Source organism: Megalops cyprinoides, chromosome 17 (assembly GCF_013368585.1).
Source record: "Megalops cyprinoides isolate fMegCyp1 chromosome 17, fMegCyp1.pri, whole genome shotgun sequence".
NCBI classification, from domain to species: domain Eukaryota; kingdom Metazoa; phylum Chordata; class Actinopteri; order Elopiformes; family Megalopidae; genus Megalops; species Megalops cyprinoides.
In genome coordinates, this window is record NC_050599.1 from 27,984,301 (window position 1) to 28,010,960 (window position 26,660).

General features: G+C 44.1%; 1 protein-coding gene across 2 annotated transcripts in view; it reads left to right on the plus strand.

Moving 5' to 3' along the window:
- The first annotated feature begins 335 nt into the window (after positions 1–335).
- Positions 336–26,660, plus strand: part of LOC118792046 (brain-enriched guanylate kinase-associated protein-like) — a 34,669-nt gene continuing 8,344 nt past the window's right edge. Inside the window, exons 1-4 of one of the 2 annotated variants that reach the window (XM_036549741.1) lie at positions 336–463; positions 13,653–13,865; positions 17,923–18,084; positions 20,818–20,884. In XM_036549741.1, coding sequence (XP_036405634.1) covers positions 13,774–13,865; positions 17,923–18,084; positions 20,818–20,884 — 321 coding nt within the window. In that variant the 5' untranslated portion in view covers positions 336–463; positions 13,653–13,773. The remainder of the gene's footprint in view (positions 464–13,652; positions 13,866–17,922; positions 18,085–20,817; positions 20,885–26,660) is intronic. The other variant, XM_036549742.1, reaches the window with a different exon arrangement.

Sequence of the window (26,660 nt, forward strand, 5' to 3'; positions counted from 1 at the left end):
CTGCAGTGTACTCCTTTCCCCTCCATTAATCTGTGGGCTTTCTCCCCCTCTCTGTCAGCGTGTAGCTCCTCTGAGTGCGCCAGGCTAGCAGGACAGCCCTCCATCCTGCAGAAATCCCCCTTCCACTCACTCACCCTGCTCTCTCTCTCTCCAGGGAACTAACAGACAGCCCCGCAACATGAGGTAAGACACTTTTATTCTACTTTTTGTCTGTGCTGACCCCCACCCCCCGCTCCCTCTCCCCCTTCCCTCCCTCCCTCCCTCCCTCCCTCCATTGCTCTCTCTCGCTCCCTCCTTCCTCCTGCTCTCTCACTCTCCCGCCTCCCTCTCTGCTGTGGCGCTCGCTGCCTGTTAAAGCTGGTTAAGCCGGGATCCGGGGAACACTCACGCTGCAAAGAGAGAATCATTCCCGAGGACCGTAGCGAGCTGATCAGCTGGAAATGAGATTTCAGGCTAAGAAACGGTAAGTGGGAGAAATGTGGCGAACAAAAAATGAGCTTTTTTGTTTACCGCGGTTTACGCTGCTGTCTGAGTGCGTGTGTGTACAGTAAATGCGCGTGTGTGTGTGTGCCTTCGTGCGAGAGTGTGTAGGTGTATGTGTGGATGTACGTTTCTGTGAATGTGTATGTGTATCTGCATGTGTGCGGGGGCGGTGTGGGAATGCGTGGGTGTGTGTGTGTGTAAGTGAACATGTTTGCGTGTATGTACGCATGTGTGTATGTGCATGTGTGTGTGCGTGTACAGTTTCCTTGTTTTCCTATGTGAATACGTTGCCAATGATGTAGTGTTTTTCTGGGGCTGTGCACTTTCACAGCAAAAGCCCCCCAACCACTTCTCACCAGTCAGACAGCTAGAAATTGGCTGAAATTCCGTTAGATTCTAACCTTTCTGTGGTTAATTGGGGGGATCTGTGGGTATCATTGGGGGATCTGTGCATGCTGCCTGTGCTCTGAAACCTCTCCGCGATGACAGCTCTGAGCTCTGATGGACATGTGAAGACAGGGACCAGGTTTGCATAGGGACAACTGTTTAACTGCCAGATCTGTGTGTGTTCCTCTGTGTGCGTGTATGCATGTGTGTTTGTGTGTGTGTCTGTGTGTGTGTGTGTTGTCTTCACCCTGTTCTTACGTGTGTTTAAAAGATCACCAGAAAGGACTGTCAGCTTGCTGTTAATTGTGGGGCTATATGCTGTACATACACTAATCCCCCGTAGTTTTGAACAAAAAGTAGGTTTCGGCTGAGAGAAGAGGGGCGATTTCGCTGTGAGGGGGGTAACCGTGGAGGCGCTCTGACTCATCTCCTGCGATTCCAGGTGTGCCGCTGCTGTCAAACCACTAAAATCTAAAGTGGTGTGTTTTATTCCAGTTACTGTGATGACAATTGCTCCTATAATTAGGAGGAGACTGCCACGCTCGAGAGCGGGGTTGAGTCCAGACGTGATTTTGGCTAGCCCTAACTTCATTAGAGCAGAGGCCCAGTCACCTCTCCCTCTCCTCTAGGAGTGCTGGGAGAATCAGGAACAGCTTTAAAGGCAGCTTCATAGAGCCTAAGGTAAAGGAGAGAGCCTTTACAAAAATCCAGCCACTGCCATCTCCTGGCCTCTGGTTTATGAAGTATGTGGGGGTTGGTGTTTACAGAACTGGGCCAAGAGGTTGCAGCATCTATTCCCTATTCGTTGGGTGAGGTAATCAACTTTTCAACTTCTAATCAACAACTAGTGTAGTATATTTCCAATGGGTGGAATTTTAAACATGCAAATAAGCAATAAGTTATGTAATGACAGGGGCTGTGTGGTATGCTTCAGTCCTTCTCTGGCCACCAGGTGGAGACAGAGACACATACAGGAACAGAAACTTCGTAGAGGCCAGACCCCAGCTCCCCAACTTAACATTTTGATAATTCATTGAGACCCTCTTGAGTGCCCTTATAGCCAACATATTGTTTGGCTTTGAATTCAGATTAGATTGGATTTTAATGGGCCCATTATGAATTTTCAAAAACAAAAAATATCATTTTAGGAGCGAGCTTTATATTTCTGTTGATAGCTGTAAGAACCAGGACTGTAACCATGCTGGCATTTAACAAGGGCAAAATTGTAATAGAGGCCCTATGTTTGTAGAGTTGTTCTGAAAGAACAAATATTATAGAATGTCTGAGTAGGTAGTTTGCTTTGGAAAGTCCCCCAATGGCTGATCAAAGTGGATTTTCGTGATGGTATACTATTTTCATAAAAGATCCACATTCAAATGCTTTGTTAACATGTGCTAACATTTCCACATACTGTCTTCATCTCTGAAATGGTGCCATGTATGTGGAACGAAACACTCCTCGGCTTTAAAATAATTTCATCTTGCAGACAGATGTACAGATTAACGATAATTTGGATGTAAACTATGGATCATTGATTCCTCTGTGCCCTTTAAGAAGACAGCGGGTTACAGCTCTACTCTGCTGGAGTAGACTCAGCAGTCAATGCCAGGTTGTCAGATTTAGGTCAATCTTTTCCTTCCATTTCAAACTCCCCCCCTCTACCCCCCATCATTTCCTCTCCCATTCATTCCTCTCCAGCTCAATCTGCCCACTCTTTGGGCTCAAACCCAGGAACAGCACATGCACTCAGAAGGCGCTGGATACACGATAGAGAGGGATCTGTTCCAAAGACAGCCCCCAAAAACCCACCGGGACTGTGACAGTCTCCCAGTTAATCTCTACAAACTGGGTTAGAGTTAAATTTAGGGTCAGTATATACACATAAAACCCATGGATTAGATTGCTTTGGAAGTGACCTCCACTTTGAAATGTACATTAGGACCATAAACTCTAAAAGTAAGTTAGGGTTAAAGTTAGGGTTGGGCTTAAAGTGAGTGAATTTAGGGTTGACTCAGGAATAGAGTTAAAGTTAGAATTGGGAGTTAGAGAGTTGCTTTGGAAGTGAACCAGGTTTTGGATAGGATTAGGGTTAGGGTTACGGTTAGGGTTTGAATTTGAGTTGGGAGTTAAAGAGTGCACTGGAAGTGACACTGGTTTTGGGCAGCTTAAGCTGCATGCTGCTAGATCCTCCTCATCTCAGCTGTGCTGTTGCCCTGTTATTGAGCTGCTTGCGGGCTGTGCCTGTGCGGCTAACGGGAGCCACTAGATAATGGCCCAGATGCATCTCGGTTTGATGAAACCCCCCCCCCTTCCCCCTGGGGCCCCCTTCTGATCACATACACCCAGTACAACACTGACAGGCCCTGCTGGCTGCTCTACTGTTCCCCTGCAATTACATCCCACCACTCTGGCAGGGAGTTATGGGAAGGCAAGGCCAGCTGTCAGCTCCGCCTCTAGCAAGTGAGGGAGCCAGGCTTGGAGGAAGGGGAAAGGCAGCAGCTTTTGAAGCAGCACTGGTGCGGTGGGGTAAACTAGTTGGCAGGGAGGCTCCCAGGGTTTTAATAGAGGCTTTATTATTTTAACACCCCCCCCCCCCACCCCACTCCCCATCCTGTCAGTCAAGGGAGGCGCGCCGTCCTTTCCATGCAAAGGGAATTTGTCTCAGTTTTTTTGTCACTATTTTTTTTTCCAGAATGTAGAACTGTATGTATAAAAAGGTATCGTAATACACTTTTGACTTTTTTTCTTGAAAGCTCAAGATCATTTTCAGGTTTGAGTTAAGTTGACATGTTGTTTGGTTAATGTGAGCTAATCTACCAAGTGGTTTAATTTTTTTACTTTTAGAGAATGCTCCTGGGTGCCCTTTAAAGTAGGGGTCATAACCCAAAGATTGCTGGTTCCATTCTGCGCTGGAACACTGCTGTTGTACCCTTGGGCAAGGTACTTAGTCTAGAAAATGGCTTCAGTATATATCCAACTGTATAAATAGATGACATGTAAGAATTGCAACCAACGTAGGAAACTCTGGATTAGATCATCTAGCATCTAGATGCTGAGCAACTAAATGTGTGAGGGAAACAAACTGACCAAAATCAGAACAGCAAATTCTTGCCACCATGTTAGGTTGCTTTTCACTGCAAACAATGTCAGAAAGGTGAAAGAGCTTCTGCCAGTGACTGTCTTCTGGCTAGTTTTATTTTGTCTGCTAAACTTCCGGTCAAAGGACCTTCACTGGAACATTCAATTCCTTTTACCAAAATCTCAGCAATTGAGAGTCACCCAACAGTAGTGTGCAGGAGTTCTTTTCCTCTTTATGAAGTACACTGACTCCTGTACACACCATCACTGACCTTGTGTTTATCCTGTAAATAATTAATAAGCTTGCTAATATTAGCAAGGATCATGTGACATGTAGCTGGTTCCCTTTTAACTTCTGCCCAGTGCTGTAGTGTCTCATAAACTCTCTGATCCTCCATTTTAAACTATTTAGATTGTAACAGTTACAACAATTACAGAAATATTTACAATTATAACAAAGAGATCAGAGATGGGCTTTTAACTTAAAAACCAATGTGATTTTCTGCAACAACCAAAGCAATCTCACAGAAGGTACACAAAGGTATCACCCTCACAGATGCGATTGAAAAAAAAGGAATAGACTAATAATTAAATGATCCTCGTTTACCTACGCTTGATAACTCCATAAAGAAATTGAAAACAAATTGGGATGATTACCAAACAAAGGTATGTTCTCTTCCTCTCCCATGTAAATCTCCCCACTGGTTCCACTGGTAAAGAGTGAGGAACAAGTACCCTCTTGCTGTGGACTCAACTGACGAGTCTTGGCCTTTAGCAGCATGCGGCAATCATTGTGAATGTCAGTTACACGTTTCATGCAGAAAAGGGAAAAGCCAAGGGACTGAAAAGAGGGTCTGCTGTGGCAAAAGCTCCCTCCTCACACACACTGACGTGTCATCGAAAATGCCCTTCACCACCGCAAGCTTCATTTTTCCCAACAGCTGTTTTAATAGTGCTTAACCCTTAAATCTCTCCTTTGTTGTCCTTCCTAAGTGCTTCTCAGGGAATCCTTCATAATTAGTGCCCCAGTTTAGATTCTCATTCCTTTGCGGAGTGCTCAGATTGTCTCTGCACTGGTAGCTTGTTCATTAATTGCGGCGTTATCATTTCAGTGGCTCAAAGTGTCATCAGCTACTCCATGCGATAATCCATGCATCAGTCATAATGGTTGCCAGTCTCAGAGGACCCTGGCTCAATTTGGCAGTGTTAGGCCTAAACATGGCAACCCACTGGTACAAAACATACATACTGAATCCCCCTTTTTAATGGAATAAATAAACAACTAAATGGTTTCACCAGCAGATACTAAAGACAAAGGAGTGGCTGCTACCACAAGCCCACCAGGTAGAGCCTCCAAGCTGGTGAGGGCAGGACAGAAAAAAAGCAGAAATGATTAGTAGTAGCCCAGAGAGGTGAAATGAATCCTGGGAAAACACCCCGCTCATAAGACAGTGAGTTAGGGTGACATCGCTGGCATATCAACAGGGCTGCAGAAGTTGGGCCACTATAGAGCACCGGCCGTTCTGATGTAGCAAATCATCACCAAAGCACAACAAGTGCTTTAGCGCACCGCTGCAAAAACAGAACTGGAGACTGCTGCAAACCCATCAGTGACTCATGGGCACTTTTCCCAGTCAGGCCAGACATCTTAATCTTCCGATACACTCGCAAATCTCTGCTCGTTCTGAGACAGGAATGATTCACAGTTGTGGAAAGGAATTAAGCAGTTTGTGTTTAAATCTGCAGGTACCGCAGGGCTATAGATTAATATCCCAGTAAGGGGCCTAACTTCAGTGCTGTCCCGCCTATTTTTTAATACAAAATGAGGACCTTGTATCTGTACATCTGTGGGATCCTTGGCCAGCAACCATCACACATGCTCAGTTAGGACTCTGCATAATTAGTGTGAATGCTCCCTTTTCTTCAATAATGGTCTCTCTCTCTCATTCATACACTAGGAGAAGATGGATACAGTGATGCGTGCATACAGAGTGAAGTCTTTTTTATGCGTCAGTTGATTAAATCAAAAGGAATATGTTTTAGATAGGAGTGGAGGAGGACTTTGGTACTAAATTCTAATGGATTGTGATGATTTAGGGAAAGGACTCTCATCACTCAGCAGTGTGGGTTATGCCAATAGAAGACCACTTTTGTGCTAAGCTGCTGGGGGGGTAAAGGAGTACATATTCTGATTCAGATATTGTCTCCCAGGTCTGTCCCACTCCCCCAAGCTGGAAAATGCTGATTGGTTGATTCCAGCAGTTCCAGAAATTCGTCTGACTTTTTCATTGCGTGTTGAACTACTGTTTTTTTTATTCCACTGCAGCTATTTTTACCAACAGAGGCTCCATTTTTAGACTAGAAAAGCCCAGTGCTCACCTCATTGGCTGTCCTTGGGTAGAGATGTGATGTCATCTTATCTTCTAATTATACATATCAAATGTTTTTTCCAACCTTTGTTTCATGCGTGCGTCTGCTCAGTGAATTTGCCAGTCAGAAGTCTGTTCACAACACATGTTCACAGCAGTTACCCTAAAATTAAAGATAATTAAGAAGGTGATATAATTAGGATCATTAAGAAGATTAAAGAAGAATTAAAGGAATCACAGTTATAGAGAGCACCATTGATACCACATGTCCTTAATGAATGTTGTTCTCTCATCTTAATACATTTGTTTATTCCTAACATTTTCACAACATTTCTAAAATCTATTAATGATATCAGCTTTGGAGTGCTTTCCAGACAATCTTTACAGAGGAAACATGGCCAAAGCTATCGTGGCCTGCAGTGTGTTTATAATTTTGGGTGCATCCAGGCTTGGTCCTTTGGCCTTATCCTACAGGTTGCAATAACCACCATATGTACAGTTCTGCTAGGAATAATGTCCAGGTTGTAGTCTGCAGTAGATTGCAGTGAGGCTGTGGAGTGGGGGAAGTCAACAAGCTTTTATTAGCACAGCCTCATTAATCCCACATCTGGAAGCTCCTGCCAATGACATAAGGGCCTGAGCACAAGAAACCAAACAAGATCAAAGCTGATGATTTTACATTGACATTTATTCATTCATTTGGCAGACGCTTTTATCCAAAGCGACTCTTCTTTACAATGTTGTCCATTTATACAGCTCGATATTTACTAAGGCAACTGTGGGTTATGTACCTTGTCCAAGGGTACAGCAGCGGGAATTGAACTGGCAACCTTTCGGTTACGAGTCCTGCTCCTTAACCACTATGCTACACTGCCGCCCACTTCCAATCATCTTTGATAAAGGTAACATTGTTGATCCAATTTAAATATGCACACACACACACACACACACACACACACACACACACACACACACACACACACACACACACACACACACACACACACACACCTTCTCTTACTACGCGCTACCACAGGTTGAAGGATACCAGTTTGTTATGAACTTGTGCTCTGTGGCGTAGTGGTACGGAGCAGGGCTCATAACTGAAAGGTTCTTGGTTTGATTCCACACTGGGGAACTGCTGCTATACCCTTGGGTAAGATAAATTTGCACTTTAATGAGGCCAGCAACCCACACTTGCCTCAGCAAATATCCAGCTGTATAAATGGATAAAACTGTAACCTATGTAAGTCACTCTGGATGAGACTGTCTGCTAAATGACGAATACAGCAATGCAAATGGTTGTGAAGGGAAGAACAGGTCTGAGATCAGCTGCCAGACCTGCGAAATTTGTCCAAATGAGGAACATCTGTCATTTTCGGCAAGCTCGGATGAGGCAAAGTGACTCACAGCTATGTGTTACACGCTGCTGCCGCTCAGAGACCCTCGGTGTGAAAGATTAATGGTCTCTCTCTCTGCGCTAAGGCCGGGCCTTGCGATCGCACGCCCTCGCCACGTCTGCACCGTACTGGCACCCATCTCTCTCAGACTGCAGTTGCAGTAGGCGAGAGGTGGTGACTCGGCAGTGGGTGGATGTTAAAGGGGTGAGCGTGCGCAGTAGCTTTTCAGCAGTAATCCCTTTACGCGGTCACAGTCTCTGCAGATTCTCACTCCCTTGAGTTTGACCGTGAACGTGCATGGTCCCAAAGGTTTCACATTAAGCAGAGTGCCCATAGAACCATCTCCTTGACCTAGCTTCACATGAAACAAAGAGAACATGGAAGGCACCTTGGAAGACTGAAAAACAGAGAGGCACAAAACATATGTACTAGCGCTCAGCTAGATGATATTCAAATAATAACAGCACTGCTGTTATTCTTCATTTACATTACAATATGGCCAGGTGATGTTCCATGTACCCTGAGGCTGACAACAGCATCTCCCAATTTATGGACATCTGTTAGCGCAGGCACTGTGCAGATACACTGTTCTTCATCGTATACTGTATGGCTGTGTCTAATCATTGGTGGCTGCCATCTGCCTATCCATATGCCATAAATAACAGTGGATCAGTGGATGGCTGCCCTGAACTGATGCATGTAATGGAGCAGTTGCTATTTGACAGCATCTCAAAGAGATCAGTCAATGAGCATGCTTTCTGAGATATCAGCATGCTTCCTCTGTTGTATCAGCCAATCAGCACACAATTTTGAGACATCACCCTCAGGCTTATGGATGCATCTCCAAGAGATTAGCCATTGAGCAGGCTTAGTGGAGCTCAAAGGTAAATGTGAGTCTCCTCCAGAGGTAGAATCCCCCTCCAGAGTTAGGACAGCACAGTGAAGTTGGTGACTTGATTCTTTAGCTACACAGGCTGATGGCATCTCTTATCAGGAGGTTGTGCCATGTTCCCAACAGGAATCACATCTATCACAGCTTGGTTACACATCAACCATCTCATACATGCATATCCAACAGTTTGCCTGATTAGAATGCATCTCAGAGAGGCCTAGAGGGCCAATGAGAGCATCCTATATAGGTCAGATATGGAGCCTGTCATCTTCTTCATGTTGACTACCTTACTGTGATGAACACCGAGAGGACCAGAAGTACGTGACGCTAAAGATGCTCAGCCCAAGGGCAAAATGGTCTCAATCCAAATTTTCACACCACAGAAAAAAACCCACCAGTGTAGCCAGCCTCTGCCATTAATGAGATCTGGGTTTTATTCCTCTCAAAAAAAAGAAACACTCACAATCAACACATGGGAAGGGGGTGGGCAGGTGGAGAGGCCACTGATATTGTTATCTCTCCCTTGAGGAAGTGAGCTGTCTGGGCTCTGATTGGGTAGGGTGACCATACGTCCTCTTTTTTCCAGACATGTCCTCATTTTGGGACCTAAAACATGCGTCTCTAAACGAGGACATGTCCGGGAAAAAGGGGACGTATGGTCACATTATGATTGGGTCCCAATGGCTGATGACACCCTGTCTTGTCCAATCAGAGAGTGAACAGATGTTGGAATGCCAGTTGCTGTGAGGCCTGGGGGGCAATGTCTGGCCAGACTCCTCTTGGGTAAAGTCAAGTGATGTAATTACACCAGGGAACACTATTAATCACGAAATAACAGGATTATGTGCAATAATACCTCTCCTTCAGTACCATGCAGTACCAAGAGGACACAGAGAAAGCGATATAAAAGTTTTTGCATTTTTATGACAGCAGAAGTCTCATTGAGCCAAGGGGCTGCCTGGAGAGTGACCATCTGTCTGAACTCACCAGGCCAAATCTCCCTTCTAGGCTCCATCCGAACTGTGCTGAGGCCAGCCAATCAGAGCACACATTTGCACTGCCATATGCAGCGACAAACCACCTCCCTCAAACTCACGTATGTGCCATGACACGCACTGGAAGACACACTTCCTGGCAATTATCATTCTTTAATGTTTATCACCCGCTCCACTCCTGCTCGGGAGTATTACAGAACATGGGGGCCATTTTGCCAGTGAAGTTTTATGTTGCCGATTATGCATCAATTTTTAATAAAGCCATTCTGCTCTGGGGGTGCGAGCAGTCCCTGCTGTGCTGTTTGGCTCAGCAAAGGAAAATTGAGCTGTTTTTTTCCTCTAGGCTGGGTCTCATTATGGCTGCAGTCCCTTCAGAGGAAATGGCTCAGAGGAGCTCAGCACTGTCTCGTATCTGATATTGTTTTTACCATTATTTACTTGCTAAGCGGGTGCCTGTACCCGGTGTGAGTTATAATGCTCCCTTCCTGTTCAGCAGTCCAATTATACAACTGGATTTTTACTGGTCAGTAATTGCTTTTGGTAGTCAGCAGCTAGGTTTGGGGAGGGTCAAGCAACAAAGGATAATCGGGCTTGGCCAGTCAGCTTCAGCAGTTCACCTGTCTCCTCCCCCTGATTCAGATATCTCTGAAAGATGTTGAGACATAAACATTGTTGTCAAGGAAATGCAGAATTGTCCCCCAACTTATTATAGAGTATGGAGGTGGGCTTTAGAGGTGGTGGTACAATTTGCACTTTATGGATGATATGGATAGCTGCTTGAAAAGCCACATATCCCCCCAAAAAAATGGATGAATGTTGAAATTCACAATCTTTATGTAGAATGAGTCTTCACACTTTTGACATTTCTAAATGTCACAGATAAAACCGATGTTTGTGTACTTGTGCTCATTCCAGCTCCACTTCCCCAGAAGAACAGGGACACTCGCCCACGCAAACACACACACACGCGCACACACAGCCTATGTCTGGGAATACGTTCTCAGCTGTTGGCAGAATCAGGCTTGTCTCGTTGTTAGCACATTGTGAAGAGAACCACTCTAGGCTGTTCTCTGAAAAATTATCAGCAGTTTATTTCACAGTAATCATCGAAAATGCAAATCTGATTAGATCTTGGAATACATTTCATGCTGTCTGGACAAAGTCAAGAATTAATTGAAAATTAACCCCAAGGAAACTGTTGAGATAGGCATAGCAATCCTTCACCCGATAAAAGGGTCCGGGATGGGTAATTTATAGATGTTGGGTGCGTGTTGTAGCTTTTCCTGGCTTTTGCTTTCTGTAAGGATTCCAGGGAGAGAGAGGGAACAGGTGTGGGCAGGAAAGTCATCCCCAGCTGTGTGAAACTAAGGCCTGGCCCTGTGCGTCAATTCCTCATCCCATCAATCCTTCCACCATTTACCTTCCTCCCTTTAACCGTTACCCTTCAACTATCACCCTTTAAACTTCAAGCTTTACCTTTCAGCTCTCATCTTTTGACCTTCAAGCTCCACCCTTCAGCTCTCACAATTTAACCTTTAACCCTCACCCTTCATCACTCACCTTTTAACCTTCAAGCTCCATCCTTCAACCCTTACCATTTAATCCTTCCCCTTCAACCCTCACCCTTTAACCCTCACCGTTTAACCCTCCCCCTTTAACCCTCACCTTTAGCCTTCAAGCTTAGCCCTTTAGTCTACTACTCCTGTTTGTATCATTACTTGCTTCACCTTGTGCAGCTCTACACCGTGTTGACTACAGTTTGCTGAGAGAACTGAAAACCATTTCTGGAGCAGAGGCACATACCAGATTAAAGGCAGTGTCTCCTTCAATGTGTGCAAGGAAGAACAGCTCTTTTGCAAACTGGATAGAGGTTTCTTATGGGAATTTGAACAGACTATTCTGCAGTGTGTTGGGAATACTTTTCTGATTCATTAAAAGTTAATTTATCTGATGTGTGTCGTGTTTTTAAGAGTGTCACCAGCTGTATATTGGCTCTGTCTCAAGGGAGTGTAATATATGCCAGTTGTAACTCTCTATTATGTTTGTGGGTTATAGTTATTTTGTGATACTGAAATGAAGATTTGTGACATTGGGTGCTCGTATTGAAAGCAAGCTTTATGAAAATAATGCACTCCTGAAATCAGAAGTTTGTTTAAATGTTAAAGACTTTCTATATAGACTGCAACACAATGGTGGTTTGTGGTAAAAAAGGTTTTGAATGGATATGCTGTTTGGGACATTATGAGTTTAGTATTGTAGAACCAGCTCATTTCAATTCACAATTGCATTTATTTCTACTTGTAAGTGCAGCCTGGTTAGGGTTACTAATGCTATTTTTTTACTTGGGTGTTCTTTGAAGATGATTTGGTGGTCTTAGGGTTTAATTTGATTTTGAGAGTCCCATTTACTCTCATTATTGGACCTTTGGGGTTCCTGGCATAAATGTGCATAAGAATCCACTGATATGGTGAAAACAGAGTGATGTCAGTAATTCCTCTCTTTAATAATGTGCCATGGGAGGACCACCATGTACAGTCTCGTAAAGTGCAAAGACATTTCTTTGGACCCGCTCAGCCTTGCAGTCCCAGTTGTGCTTGCATATGCAGACCTGTTTTTTCTCCTCACCGAGTATCATCAAAATATGACACTCAATTAGAGGCTCCCTCAATGATTTTTTGCAAGTTGCCTCATCTCTCTGCTGAAATCTGGTTATAAAACAGACTAGCTATTCCTCCTGGTCCGGGCCACTAGTTGCGGTTCTGGCACTTGCCGGCAGATAAAAGCATTCACCCAGGAGGTTCCCCCCTGTTTGAGTTCTGTGCACTGCGTGTGCCTATGACTTGGGCCTCCCCGAAGCTGAGTCTCTTGTTGCGTGGGACTTGAAAAGGAAAGGGTGATACAATTAAATACCATGGCGGAAAGTGCTGTCTCTCCTGATAGAGGGAGATGAGTGGTCATGCCTCAATTGTTTCTGGCCCATGTCACTATCCTGGAGTCATTTTCGCCTGCCTTTCTCCTCGCTACACAGCAGCATCACTATGGAGAGGGGCTGTGTTGACCATATCCAAAATATTCTTTTTCCATGAGTCTTTTCACCTCAAGCCTCTGTCAGGCCAGATAGCTATCATGTTCAACCACTGAGGGGAAATTTGTAGGCCAGATTCCTCAGTCCTGTTTGTGATATTTTGGCCGAGGTAAATGGCGAGGGTGAATTGCTGTGACCCTTGTGTTCCACGTTCTAAGATGGATTGATGGGGTAGGACATGTTTCCTAAGAGGTGCCATCGACCCCCAGCTTGGCAAAAGAAGATAAAGCGGTCAAAAAGAATAAGCTCTTCTGATGGGCAGTAATGGCCCCCCAACACAAACAAAATGCAAGAGACAACTTTAATAGCATTTGGCAGACAGGAGATGGATTAATCAACCGAAGGGAAGAGGCCTTCCTACCACTCCACTGGGTGCTGGGATCAAATGAATATCAATTATGAGGGAAGTCCCATAGGTCAGCACAAGACCATATAATTAGCAATTCGTTTTGATAAGGGGACTAATTATGGAAACAGTGTTAGTTGAATTAGATGGTCTGTGTCTGTGTTCTACAATACAAAAAAACAACACTAGCCTCATTTCAATGTAATTATTTTTTCCTCTTCTTTGAGAGATAGCAGTGCATTTCTGTTTGTAGCTGCGGGAGTCTATTTTATCTTGCTAGTACCAAAGCCTTTCTCATCCCAGTCGCTGTGTCCTACTTTTTTCTGATAGCGCTGTATCCGAGCGATGCAAGCCACATTTGAATTGTCAAATCCGAGGCTTTAAGTGAACAACCAATTTTATGTTGTGGTAACCCTAAGTGTACGTACACTACTGATGTAATAAGCGAAGTTCCTGCATGCTGGTGCACAGTGCAGTTGGGCAGTTCACATTCATATAACTGCAGAGCCGAGTGTCTTTATGTGTTGCAGACCAGCTGAATGCATGGTCTGCATGAGGCGGTGGAGTGAACCGGTGCCTTGGATGATTGCAAACCTGTTTTTCTGCTCTGTTGACAGGATCTGCGCAGGTAGACCCCTCTCTCTTGCTTCGGGGAACACTTAACCCCTTTAGCCAAAGGAGCCCGCCACTTAAAAGCCAGAACGGACCTCGCCGTCCCACAGAGATAAGCTATCACACATGCGAGAGAGAGAGAGAAACATGAAAAAGATTTACATTGGGAAAACGGCGCTAAAAAACTCCAGAAATGGTTGTAAGCATCAGAAGAAGAGGTAAGAGGCACGCTCAAGAGCCATCTGCCACCTGGGTGCCATTTTGTGCGGGTCAGCTTTGGGTTGGCCCTCGGACGCATGTAATCGTGTCACCCATCTCTGTCACTTCAAACAGCCGTGGAGTCTTCACGCATGACTGCTGTCATTTCCACCTCAAAATCACCTCAAAGTCCCATCTCTCCCGCCGCACTTCCTTTTTAACGTTGCCGTTTGCGTGATTAGCCACGTCTGTACATCCCTCAGTCCACAGCTGAAGACAGGAGCTCATCAGTACTGCAGTGTTGCTCTCCAGAGCACAGTTACCTTACTTCCAGTTTTATTCATTTATCAGGGCTGTGAGAAAGCCAGGCTCGGTATCCCAACAGTTTGCAGTGATCAATGTGGCAGAGGGTAAAATTTTGAGCGGCTCACTGCACACGAAAAAGGGATTGCTCAGACATTACCTCTCACTTAGAGATTTGCACACCTGCACAGACACTGAAGCACGTGTGCACACACACAAACACACAGACACATATATGCACACACTTGCGCACACACATACGCTCACACACGCACGCACAATGCACTTACTTGTTCAAAACAGATTCTCACATTCCTGCATGAATTGAAGTCTCTAGTGAGTAACCCTTCTGATTTTTCAGTGAATCCATGCAAGCAAAGAGAGGATTGACTAGTACTCCTCACTGCAGCCTCCGGGGGTGCTCCGTCTGTGATGTCATTATGGACGGAAACCCGATACCATTCCGCCCCCATCTGTCAATACAGACCCCTCAAGCAATTCTGTGAAAGCTCGAATTCGATTTTACTTTATCGCCCACCTCTCTCCATTACAAAGTGTCTTTGTTTTGAATGTGTTCAAAACCCCGAGTTCATCATGTACGCAGTTAGTCCTTGAGGTGATCATAAAATTTGTGCACATACTCTGCAGTGGAGGAAAATTACCTTTGGATATTGTCTTTTTTGCTTTGACTAACCCATTACAGGAAAGTAACTGCTTTCTTGAAAGGATATACTTTTGATGTGACTTCCTGTTAGCAATCAAAAAGGGACTCTAGGTACTTCTACACCACAGTTCCGGCTAACACTGGCAAAAGTGTGATTGAAGCCCAGAGGGCAGTCCCTGCTATTCTCCACCCCTTAAATGAGTTTCATTTTGGGATCTGATTAGCTTGTTGCTCCTTCTGCTGCCATTTGAAGCACAGTAGGAGGGAACAAAACTGACTCGATGCATGGTTTTAACATGTAAAGCAAAGGAAGATCTGGCTTCAGGGTGTCTGGACGTTTTGTGCTTCAGTGCAGGGATCTCCAGCCCAACTGAAGTTTTGGTAAAAATCTAATGTGGAAGTGCCATTAGGCAGCGGTAAAGCTGTAATGGCGGCTTTAACAAGGGTCCCCACTCTGTCAACCACTCTTTGATAATAAAGGGATAACCTGATCAGAAGGAAAAAAGCTGAAAGAGATGCTATGCGCCAACTGGGAAACCGGGAGGGGAAAAAACACTGATTCAACCAATCAGAAAGATTCAATTAAGATGTAAATGGCCTGTCGTTTCTCCCTGTTTTTCACAGGAATAAAAGAGAGAGATCATCAGTAGTGTAGCATAATCAGTTCATTTAAAGCATTTGGAGCGTTTGGGGCTATGCTGAGCACATTTTGGACTTTTGTGCACTTTTTTTTAAACATGCTGATATGCAAAAAATTAGCATTGCTTTATTCCATTTTCCGGCAAATTAAGAACTAAGCGTCTTGTCTGCCAGTGTAACTCAGAGCTCTGCACTCAGCTTGATTTCCAGACTCTAGTTTAAATGTGTTCTTATGAGAATGAGCACATTCTGCTTCTCACTTAAGTGCAAGCATGTACTAAACCTGGGTTTTGATGGAGGTACACCAGATTCAGTGATGTTTTCCTGCTTACCCTGAGGTGTTAAACACATCCTAGTGCACTGGCATTGACACCCATGAACACAAAAACCCCATGTCCCTCTCCATCAAATTAAGACACCTCAGATCCAAACACCCACAACAAGCTTAGGGGATGAGGAAAAGATACCCAGCCATGACGCAGTTAGGACTGGACTGAAACGTTGCAGCAGGAAATGTCTGCAGTGCCTCGTGACTAGAGTGATACATATTTTATTTATACAGCACACTTCATGCAGTGAAAATGAGGCTTCATGAACCCCACAAAGGGGAGAGCATGCCTTGTCAGTCACTGGTGAACCAATCAAAAGATGTTTCTTGCCATGCCAAAACGATGTGATTGGCCACAATCAGTGAGTCACACATGATAGCACAAGAAAGCTCCAGTTGTTCTTTCACCCTTCCTTTGCTAATGAAGCCTCAGTCTCCAATTGCTACTTGTGTGTGCAGGGAAATCTCAAAGCACTATTCAGGATGAGGCCAGATGGACAGATGTTAAAGGTAATTGAAAACAGAACAGTTTGCTAAGCAGGTGAGGCACTTCAGTGGCATCATGTTATCTGAATGGACTTTGAGCCCAGTGTGACTCCGGCAGGGCATCACTGCAGTCTGCTGCAGCTAGTGCTCACCCAAGCACATCCACATCCTCATTAAGGCCTGGTTACATCACACCCTGCAGGACTGTGGTCAGGACCTGCCAAGTTGATGTGCACAGGCGGCCGGGAGTCATTGGGAGAAGTCAAGAAGGTATCAGGCATCTCTGAACCAATCAGAGACCAATGTGTGTGGGTACATGGAAGTGGATGGGAGGTGTCAAGAGACATCTGAGCCACATCTGAGTCATTGAGCCAATCAGATATCTGAGGGAAATGTGGGGTAACAATGACATTATATTTAGGGTGAGGTGTCTCTGCATGAAGAAGTACACAGAACAGAAGAAACAGCACCAGACTGAGGCATTTGTTTCATCAACTCCTTTGTCTGACTTCGTTTTGTTAAAAAAAGACAAGTACTTGGACAGAAATCAAAGAGGAGCTGGTGGCCCTGATAGAAACCAATCTGTGTGCTTCTACTGAATACTGCAAGAAAAGAAAATGTTGGAAAAGAATAACAAGTCCAAAGGACGAGCTCAAAGAATACCCCTTGTAAATCCCCTATACCCCAGCCTCAAACCTTCTGGCCAGCCTGAGAGAATGGCATTCACCTGGAGGGAGGAACTGTGGGCATAGTTGGTGGGATGGGGTGGGACATTATGTAGTAGACCCCACCTTCTTCAGGTTTTGGTGGCAGCAGCCATGCACAAGTAGGAACATCTATATGGATACAGCATGAGTGTGACCTTTAATACTGAGATTATCCTGTACTTATATGACCCCTAACATCTGTGGTTTGCCAGGGCCAGGAGTGTGTTAAGGAAGTGATATTAATACATCCCATAATCATTATTCATCACTCATCTCATGCAAGTGGTGTTGGTGTTATGGCAACTGTCTCACTGTTCATCCATCTTTCATTACCTCTCAAAATTATACCCCAGTAATGCCCCATCCTCTGATTCCTTCTCTGTTCACACTTCATTTAATGACAAAGTTATTTATCTTGCCTTTTTTTGCTTCTAAAATCCCCTTTTTTCACCTTAAAGATACTTTCCATAACACAGTATATTAAACTAATTGCATGTGAATTACATTTGCATTAGAATTCTATATTTAGAGTCTTTTTTTATTCTAACTTCTCTCATTGGTCACATCATACAGTTTGAGTCAAAGTTCTCTGTTTGTGACAACATTCGAGATCCTTGCAGTTTGCAGGGATCGAAGGAACATATCCCCCCCCCCCAGGAAAATCTGCAAATACTGCACTGGACCAATAATTCTCTTCTGTACAAACAGAATCTGTTGCTAATGCCATAAGCAAGGGATATGTAATATTATATGTAATATATATATATATATATATGTGTTAATTCATCTGGAAAATAAATGTGACATTGTAGGTGTTGGTGCGGCACTTTGCAGAGTGGGAACACAGAGTTCTGCTTGGCACAAATGTTTGTACAAATGGTGAGGCTCTCCTGTAGTAATAATAATAATTAATAATTATCATGATAATTACAAGCCTGTTGTCTGCCCAGCTCTCTGCAGGAGCAGAAGGAGGACCTGCGCAAGCGGCTGTCCTACACCACCCACAAGCTGGAGCTTCTGGAGGCAGAGTTCGACTCCACCCGCCAATACCTGGAGACTGAGCTGCGCCGGGCCCAGGAGGAGCTGGAGAAGTTCACCGACAAGCTGCGCCGGTATGTCCAGAGTGGTTCCACCTCGCCCTGTCCCCCTCTCCCCCCACCATGCTACCCCAGGAGTGAGAGAGTGAGGCTGGGTGCTGTGATAACTCTGCGCCCAGGCTTTGCTCTGGGCCTGCATGTTCAGATGCCTCACAGTCTAGTGACTGATCTGTATTAAAGAACACATTATTTTAAAGGTCACATAAAGGCTCCAGTGCTTGTAATGAGCTGCTGTGATCCCACGATTTTCCCTCTACCAGGAGATCAATGTTGATGCCAGATAGACAGATTTTTGTAGACCCTATCAGGCTATCACATCTTAACATTTTATGAAACCCATTACTACCTGCAACTAATATGCAGTATGAAGTACACTGCCTCAACTCAAATCACACCTTGACTAAGGCTACCAGGAGGTCTGTGCATGATCCTCGCTTTGACACATTTGATTCACCATAAAACCTTTCTGTTCATGTGAATTTTCTCTTTAGTTTCCAAACTATCTAATTTATCTTGTGAAAAAAACCCATCTAAATTGCATGGGAGGGAAGACCTCAATACAATACAAACCATGCAATCAGTATAATGATAATGTAACTATAAAGATTATCGGTAGGTAATTGATCTCAATGAGTTCCTACTCCTATTAGAAAATGACTCCATGAGAGGCTAATTTGATCTTTCCATTCCTATGTCATTTATTTGACAAATCCTCATATCCTGAGTGAATTGCAAAGTTTTTAAGCATGTTAGCCGCATATCACAGGAAGTGTAAGAACGGCTTATGTACGGCTAAAGGCTAAATGCAGGTGACATTCTTGGTTATGTTACATTTGGCATAAAGTGTTGCATAAGAAAGTGTTATGTCTCCATTTATGAAGTATGACATTTGCTTGTGTATGGTTTATGAAGGCATTATGTCGTGTTTATGAAGGCTTTACATATGCTTCAAAAAGCCTTTATAAGCAACACTTCGTTTAAAGTGTGACTAATAGCTCTATAGTACCGTATCAGAATTGACCCAAGGCTGGGGTCAGAATACGAATTAACGTGATATGGATTCATAAGATTTCGTTGACGTGATATGATGTGAATTCACTGGAGGCTGGAAGCGATAAGATTGTGTCGCACGAAGCGTTTTGATGTGACGAGGACCGGAGCATCTGACAGTTCCCATTGTGATTCATTTACAGGGAGATCGGAGGAAAGCCTCTTTTCCGCATGAGCAACGGTCGGAATCCCTTTGATTTTTCAGGAGCTTCGCGCGCTCCCAACGCAACGTGAATTCCAAACCGCCAAGAAAGGAGAGAGGGAAAAGATTGAAATGGGTTTTCAAAAATCACTTCCTCTTTTTTCTGGGTCACGCTCAAGAAGGAAAAAAAACTGAGGAAATATAGATAAATATAATTTTCCCAGTTTTGGCATTATTTAGACACATGTTCATATTTCCCATGACCCACATGTGGGTAATGAAATATTTAAGTTTAAACTGACCCTTCCCCCTCCTCGATCCTTCGGAAAAAGGGGAGCAGCACCAAGGGGGTACCCCCTATGAGCATCGACTCTCCTGTTTCTTTCCTCCTTTTTTTTTTTTTTGTTTTTTACATCGGGAAGAGTGGTGGTGGTACTGGTGGTTATAACTTTTGGTTTGGAGATCATTGTGAAGGCGCTTGAAACAGAAGCTGACTGCAGTTGTGCCTCACGGTTTGTTTAATTAAAATCGCTTCGTCTCGCACTCTCCTGAGGCTAATAGGTTTGAGCAGGAAAACTGTGCAGTCGTGAAAAGCGCATTTAAAAACCCTTCCCTGGCTGTCATCGATGCGTTCTCACTCGACCGCAATAATCGCCGCAGGGCTTTTCCAATGCGATGCTCCGCTTTGGTTGCGCGATTGTGGATACCAAGCGCGCTCGAAGCTTCCCTACGCCCAGAATGCGTACACTTCTTAAACGCCATCTTCTTAAAAGCCATCGTGTGTGGGGGTGTCATGCGCACATGGGTTTCATATCAAAGTTATCACCGTGCAGTCTGTCGGAGTGAAACGGAACACAACAATGACGTGGTAGCTAGAAGATGGTTTTGTCGTGAAACGTGTAACAACGAACGTTGATTGCGCTAAAAGCCTCATAAGCCTCAGGAACACACTCAATGGTTGACCATGGGGCATTATGTATGAAGAGAACCACACATAGCTATCAGTTTTAGACGTTACACGGCATCCATTTCCACAACTGGACATTTACTGATGTATGTAGCCTACTAAATGGCATAGCAATCGCACTGCTTGAGAATCCAACCTACACAATTTTGATTATAATCGTAGGTCTTTAACCCTTAACCACCGGATAACACTGCCACCCGACGCCATGGCGTGATACATGCCCATGTGTGACTCTGTCGCCCCCTGCTAGCGGCATCAGCTTATTCACCTCATGCACAGTTCTTTTCGCGGTAGATGCTTGTTCGCTGGGGAAATTCGAATTTGACATGATTGCGATGTTGACACTTGCGCATTCACATGACATAACAAACTGAGGTATGTGTGTGTGTGTGTGTGTGTGTGTGTGTGTGTGTGTGCTTAAGGGGCAGTTTCCAGTTTCCTGCAGCAACTTGTTTTTTTTTTCATTACTTTGAGTAACAAATTCTATCTAGATACATGTTAAGTTTGTTAAACTGTAGTTAATTTCAGCAACCAGCTCACAGTGCCTGTCTTCTGCAACCACAGTGACACAGGTCCTCTCTCCTTCCAGGATACAGAGTGGCTACTCTGCCCTCCAGAGGATCAATCAGGACCTGGAGGAAAAGATCCACAGGACAGTGAGTGGGCTTGATTATGATATCACAATAATACATTGTGATTAAATAATGCATTATGACATCATTCTTTTTTTTTTTTAACTCAGTTTATTATACTCCACTAACTAATATAGTGGGACCTGAATTAATAGCAGAAGTGGGTCAGGTTGTCAAATCTAGAGGTGCTATTTTCAGGATCCTTGTGATACTTCCATTAGACTGATTTTGCATGTTTATCAGGGCAACCCCTCAAAAAGCTTGCAGAACACATTAAGAAAAGGAACTAAATTTCCCTCTGAATGACCCTCAACCCTAATACCAGCCATGTCTGGCCGCAAAAAAGTCCCTTTGTGGGGCCAACCAGAGACCGTCTGCTCTGAACAGTTGCCAACACTGGCAGTGTGTCACTCGCGCTGTCCTTTTCTTTGTCAGCTCAGCTGAGGTTTCAAAGAGCTGCAGTTAGAGCTCAGTGCCGGATCTCCAGAGCTGCTGGAGTCTGACATTTAGAGGCTTATTAAGCATCTCAGCCAGGCTAAAGGAGACTCACAATGATAATGCTGTATAAAGGCCTTAAAGGATTTCAAAACTGAAAATGAACTCACTATTTTGTCAAGCCTGTAGAGTGCGGCCTTGAAAATGATTGTGAGTTTTCAGCTTCATTAACAATATTTCATTTGTTCAAGATGACCTCATAGAGGGACCTCTGCAAAGCTGCACATTTTATAGTGACATCATAATGGGAAACTTTAACGATATCTGTAAATTCTGCAGCCACTCTTCAGAACCTCTTTACACATCCAGTGTTAAATTTGCGATATCAATTCAAAAGCATCACAACAGTACAATACATCTTTGTATATTTTAGCTGAAGTGTTCTTATGCAAACTAGCTCAAAACACAATCATAATGACCAGCCAATCATAAAGATGTCCCTCTGTGCCCAGTCTCACAGGCACTGTTTCACAGTGTGGGGGTGTGTGGGTTTATTGGTTGTGGTCCAGTCACATTTCTGTATTAGCTGTTGGTAATAAATGACAGCGAAGATATCGTAGCTGTGAGGCTCACAGTTCAGTAACTAAATGTGAGACACATAGGTGCACATTAATAAGTGCCTATGCTTAAACCACGAGCAAGAGTGAACTGAGGACGTAATGCTCTCAACAGAAATGGCAAAGTATAGCAGATTAATACAGCTCTCAAGCTAGATTCCAAAACATACTGATTTGAAAAAATGTTTTAGATAAATGATGATAGTTGGTGCTGTTAATAGTGCTAAATTTATTTTAAATCTCATGGCAAGGAAATTCAGTAGACAACAAGTACATTTGCTACATTGGCTACACAGACTGGTTCATCCATATCTTAAAAAGCTTCTCAGCATCCGCTACAGCATGAGCACAAATACCGCTAGCATCATCAGGGAAACAATTTACTTGATCCCTGGGCAAATTTCAAAATCAGTTTTATACAAAAGAATGAGGGGTACAATTCTGGTGACTCTCAGCCAGTATCTCACCGTGGCATTCAACGGCTGTCCATTTCGAGCCACGTCCAGAAGTTTTTCACCATTTTCTGGGGAACAGCTCACAAAGCCTAAAAGGCTGCGGCTCCTGTCCTCTTCACTAATGCATGAGTGTCAAGGTTGAATAGTGGGAGCGAAAATCAAAGGTCAGAGAGCAGCCCCGTGGCGTGGTGAACTTCGGTCAGCCCCAGACCACTTTCAAAGCAGTCACGGGTCTGCACTTCTGGGAAGCGGCTCTATTTATATGACTTTTGCCTTGAACTTTATGTCACGATAGATCTGGCAAAAAGTGTCTCATTGGGCAGATGCATTGCAGTAGCCTGCCCTTTCGAGAGAGACAATAATAACGACAAACAGACCCATGGCTCATACAGGGAGGTGCCCTTTGCTGATTTGATCATCCCCAAACCGTTACCCCCCCAGCATCTGACAGTCAGATTTTAAAAGGGATCTCTGTCTGGAATGAGGCTGAGTTCTAAACACGCATTGCAACAGCTCATTACTCTGTGCAACATTGAAGTGGAAAGAATGTTATTTTCTGAGTCAGGTTTTTAAGACGTTTCTGCTCTGTTCTTTTTTCCACCTGAGCTTGAGCTATTCAATGCTGTGTACACACAAAGCCATACTCAGCTTGATAAACATTGCAGTTCACGATGTAGAGTATCGCTCCTGTTTTATTTTGAAAAGAACTGAAAGAAATCTTTTCCCCAAAAGGTTTCTCAGCCCAATGAAGGGTCTCTGTTACCAACAGAAGTATGAATGTTTAAACACTGCCTGTTGATTTAATGGCATATGTTGCTGGGCTTCATGACACAAAGGGAGGAGGAGAGGGAGATGGAGAAGAGGAGACTTTGACTTTTGATGCTCTTTACTGCACCTTCTCAAGTCTTCATGTATAATTTAAAAGGTTTCCAAAAACAACCAAATAGGTTCTTCATCAGACAACCACAAACTCACCACACAGTGTACATTCTATACTCCCCATCCCATCCCCTTCAAACAAAGATGACTATGTGAAGGAGAGAGAGAGAGAGAAAAAGGGAGAGATTTGCTATTTCACACCACACTGAAATCAACACTTCCTATTGTGGGCGTTAATAAAAAGCGTCTAATATTGCAGGCTGTGAAGGTGGTGGCGTGCGGTGTTAAACGCTGCAAGGATCTGCCTCTCAGAGGTGCAGCGGGAGGATGTGGAATTGAAACAAACCTCATCCAGGAAATTCAATGAGTTTCAATGAGTTTATCTGTCTCGTCCTTTGAATTACAGTCTTTTGGATGTATAACAGAAGGTAGCCAGGTGAGGGGGTCAGGGTCAGTGACCCCCAGACGCCTTTGTGACCTGGGTACTGCTCTGCTTTGGCGTTTACATGTGCTTATGTTCATTCTTTACAGAGCTATATGCACAGGAAAAACTTAGCACATAGCCTAAGTTCATTCGTTTTAATGTCTTGTTTTGTACTCAGTATAGTATACCCATTCATGAAGACAGAAAAGTTAAGTCGAATGATTGGAATAAAGAAAACAGTATTTTAACACTCCTATGTGGTTTTAGTTGAGCATGCTAATAATACGGAGATCGTTTTTGGTCCTGAGGGGATCTTTTGTCTTTCAGTTATGTTTTAGCACCTACCACGCGAGGATGTGCACATGAATATTTATTGTGTTGGAAATCATGCGACTATGCCTTCATTAGTTCTTTCAAAACCACCCCATCAAACACACATCCAGTCACTGTAATTCAGCCTCCAGCCAAAGGGGGCAGTAAAGTAGCCAGGCAGTAGGAGAAGGGTGGGTGAAAGTAAAATGTCATTGCTGGAACAGTGAAGCACAGGGATCGTTATAATATGTACTCTGTTTGGACGTTGGAAAATGGTAAAGGATAATGCTACTACCATGGCAAATGAAAGCAAAAAGAAGTTGTTCTGCTCCCATTTGGGCATGAGATTGCACACACATGCTCGCAAGATGACTTTACTCCAAAGTAGCGCCCACAACTGTTCGAAAAGCCAGAGATTTTCAATGAAGGGTTCACGACATGCGGGGGACGTCACTGCAGTGACAACCTCCCTCTTGTGCTGTTGTTGTTTAAGATCGCGCTTTGCTCACCATAACCATCCAGGCACACAAACTACAGTTCCCCCAGGGCTTTGAAAAACAGATTATTATTTATTATACTTGAAATGGGGAGCAATCTGTTGTTTTCCATGACAATAGAGTCCTTATGGGATGGAAAGAACGACATCTGTCTTCTCATAGACAAGACTCCAGACGTGACTGCGTGCATCTGATTGCCACTCATAGACAAACTGTTATGTAATTATTTATTTATTTATTTATTTATATATGTTGCCTCAGGCATATATCCCAGAAAGTCTTCTTGTCACTTCACCTTTGGTTTGGCTTGGCTCATAATGAATAAAACTTCAGAAAGAGATTTCTTTTAATGTTCAGGTCTTTCAGAGGGTTTTTTTTGTTTCAGATTGATTAATTAGGACCTCCTAGCTGATTGATTTTTTTTTTGTTGAGAGGGTACGGAGTGTTTTATCCGTGTTTGTCCTCAGAGCTCATTACAGCGTCCTCACCTCACCCACTCGCTCTCCCATATAATTGTGTCTCTGAGGGATCAGGCTGTGTTTGTTAGTGGAGACAGCCATCCGCAGTGCCAGCTCCCATCTGAAAACTGCCGCACCCTCCTGGTGCCAACGCCCCCCCGTGTGCCTGCCCGCCCACCCCCTCCAGTCCCCAACCCCCTCAACGCTTGCCCACGCCTGCGCCCACACGCCCACGCCACAGGCTTTGTCAGAGTGAAGAGCATCTGAGTGCTTGGGAGGTGCCTACTGCGTGCAGATTTAAGACAGCACTAGGGAAGAGAGGCATTGTGAACCCCACAATGGCTGGAGCTCTTGCATGCTGCCATTCACTTGTAAGAAACAAACTAAATACAGCCCTCTGTATTAAAAACCTATGTCTGGATCGCTGGTGTGAGTCACTGATAATATGTAATAGCTCTACCTGTTTTGGGTGTCTCTGAAGCCTAAGTCTCTTGCCATTGGCTTAAACGACGACAATGTGGTTGAACTGTGATATTGATCACAGGGACAGATACTCGGCCCTACTCGCCCAGGCTCACCTGGACCTTCTATGAGGAGTATGTGCTGCCACTCATTTGAATAAACCAATCCAAATGCAGCCCTCCATATCAAAGTACTTTGCCAATCTTAAAACACTGGCTGGATCAGCTGGTGTGTGTCACTGATAGCACATGATAGCTCCACCTATTTTGGGTGTCTGTGAAGCTTAAAACTCTTGCCATTGGCTTAAAAGATGAACTGTGGTCATTAGTCCATTGGTGATGTGGTTGTACTGTGACATCAGCCCCACTTATCCAGGCTCACCTGGACCCCCTATGGAGGGAGCAGGTGTTCTGTGTTTTGTAGAACAGGTGCACTCTCTAAATTCATAGAGTAGCCCATCGTCCTCGCCCTGTGTCAGAACCAGGTGAAGCTGGCTTCCACAGAGGGGAGCACAGGGGGTGGGTTGGTAAGTGAGGAGACTCCATCTCCAGGGCAGCCTCAGCACTGCTGTTCAGATTTATGACTGTGCCCTGGTTTCCTCTGTTTCCCCTCTATCCACATATATGCTATGCTAATGCACTATAATGTACTATGCAGTACTACACTATATACTCTGTACTGCCCTACACTATACTGCCCTGCCCCACCCATGGGGTTCATGAAGCCTCGCTCTCCTGGTTCTGCCTGAAACTGGGACACACAATGAATCTATAATATGCTGCATTTGTACTATATTACACTGTACTAAATTTTGTTATACTATTTTGCACTATACTATATCTCACCCCAAGCTTACCTCTTTATGTGAGCGTTCAAAGGCCTAAAAGAATGTATACATGTCTGCTAGAGCAGAACTTACAGTAAATGTATAAATGCGTACATACATAGATACATACAGTGTGTGCATGTGCACATGTCTTATTTTACGACTTCACATACTGGTTTGTTTTCCTTCTATGCTATGTTTTACTGTTATTGATATTGATTTGTCTGTATTTGTGATTATGTAAACATGTATGTAGTAATGTGTGCCATGCGCTGCAGAGAGTGGTTTCTGCTGAGCTACATACAGTAATAATAAGAGGAGGGAGAGGGAGCTTGCGAACCAGAAATGAAGGATAAGTCTTTAGTCTTTGGATAATTATGCAAAATAGTGTACCACAGGGTGTAAGGCAAAAGGAAAAAAAGAATGTTTAAGTAG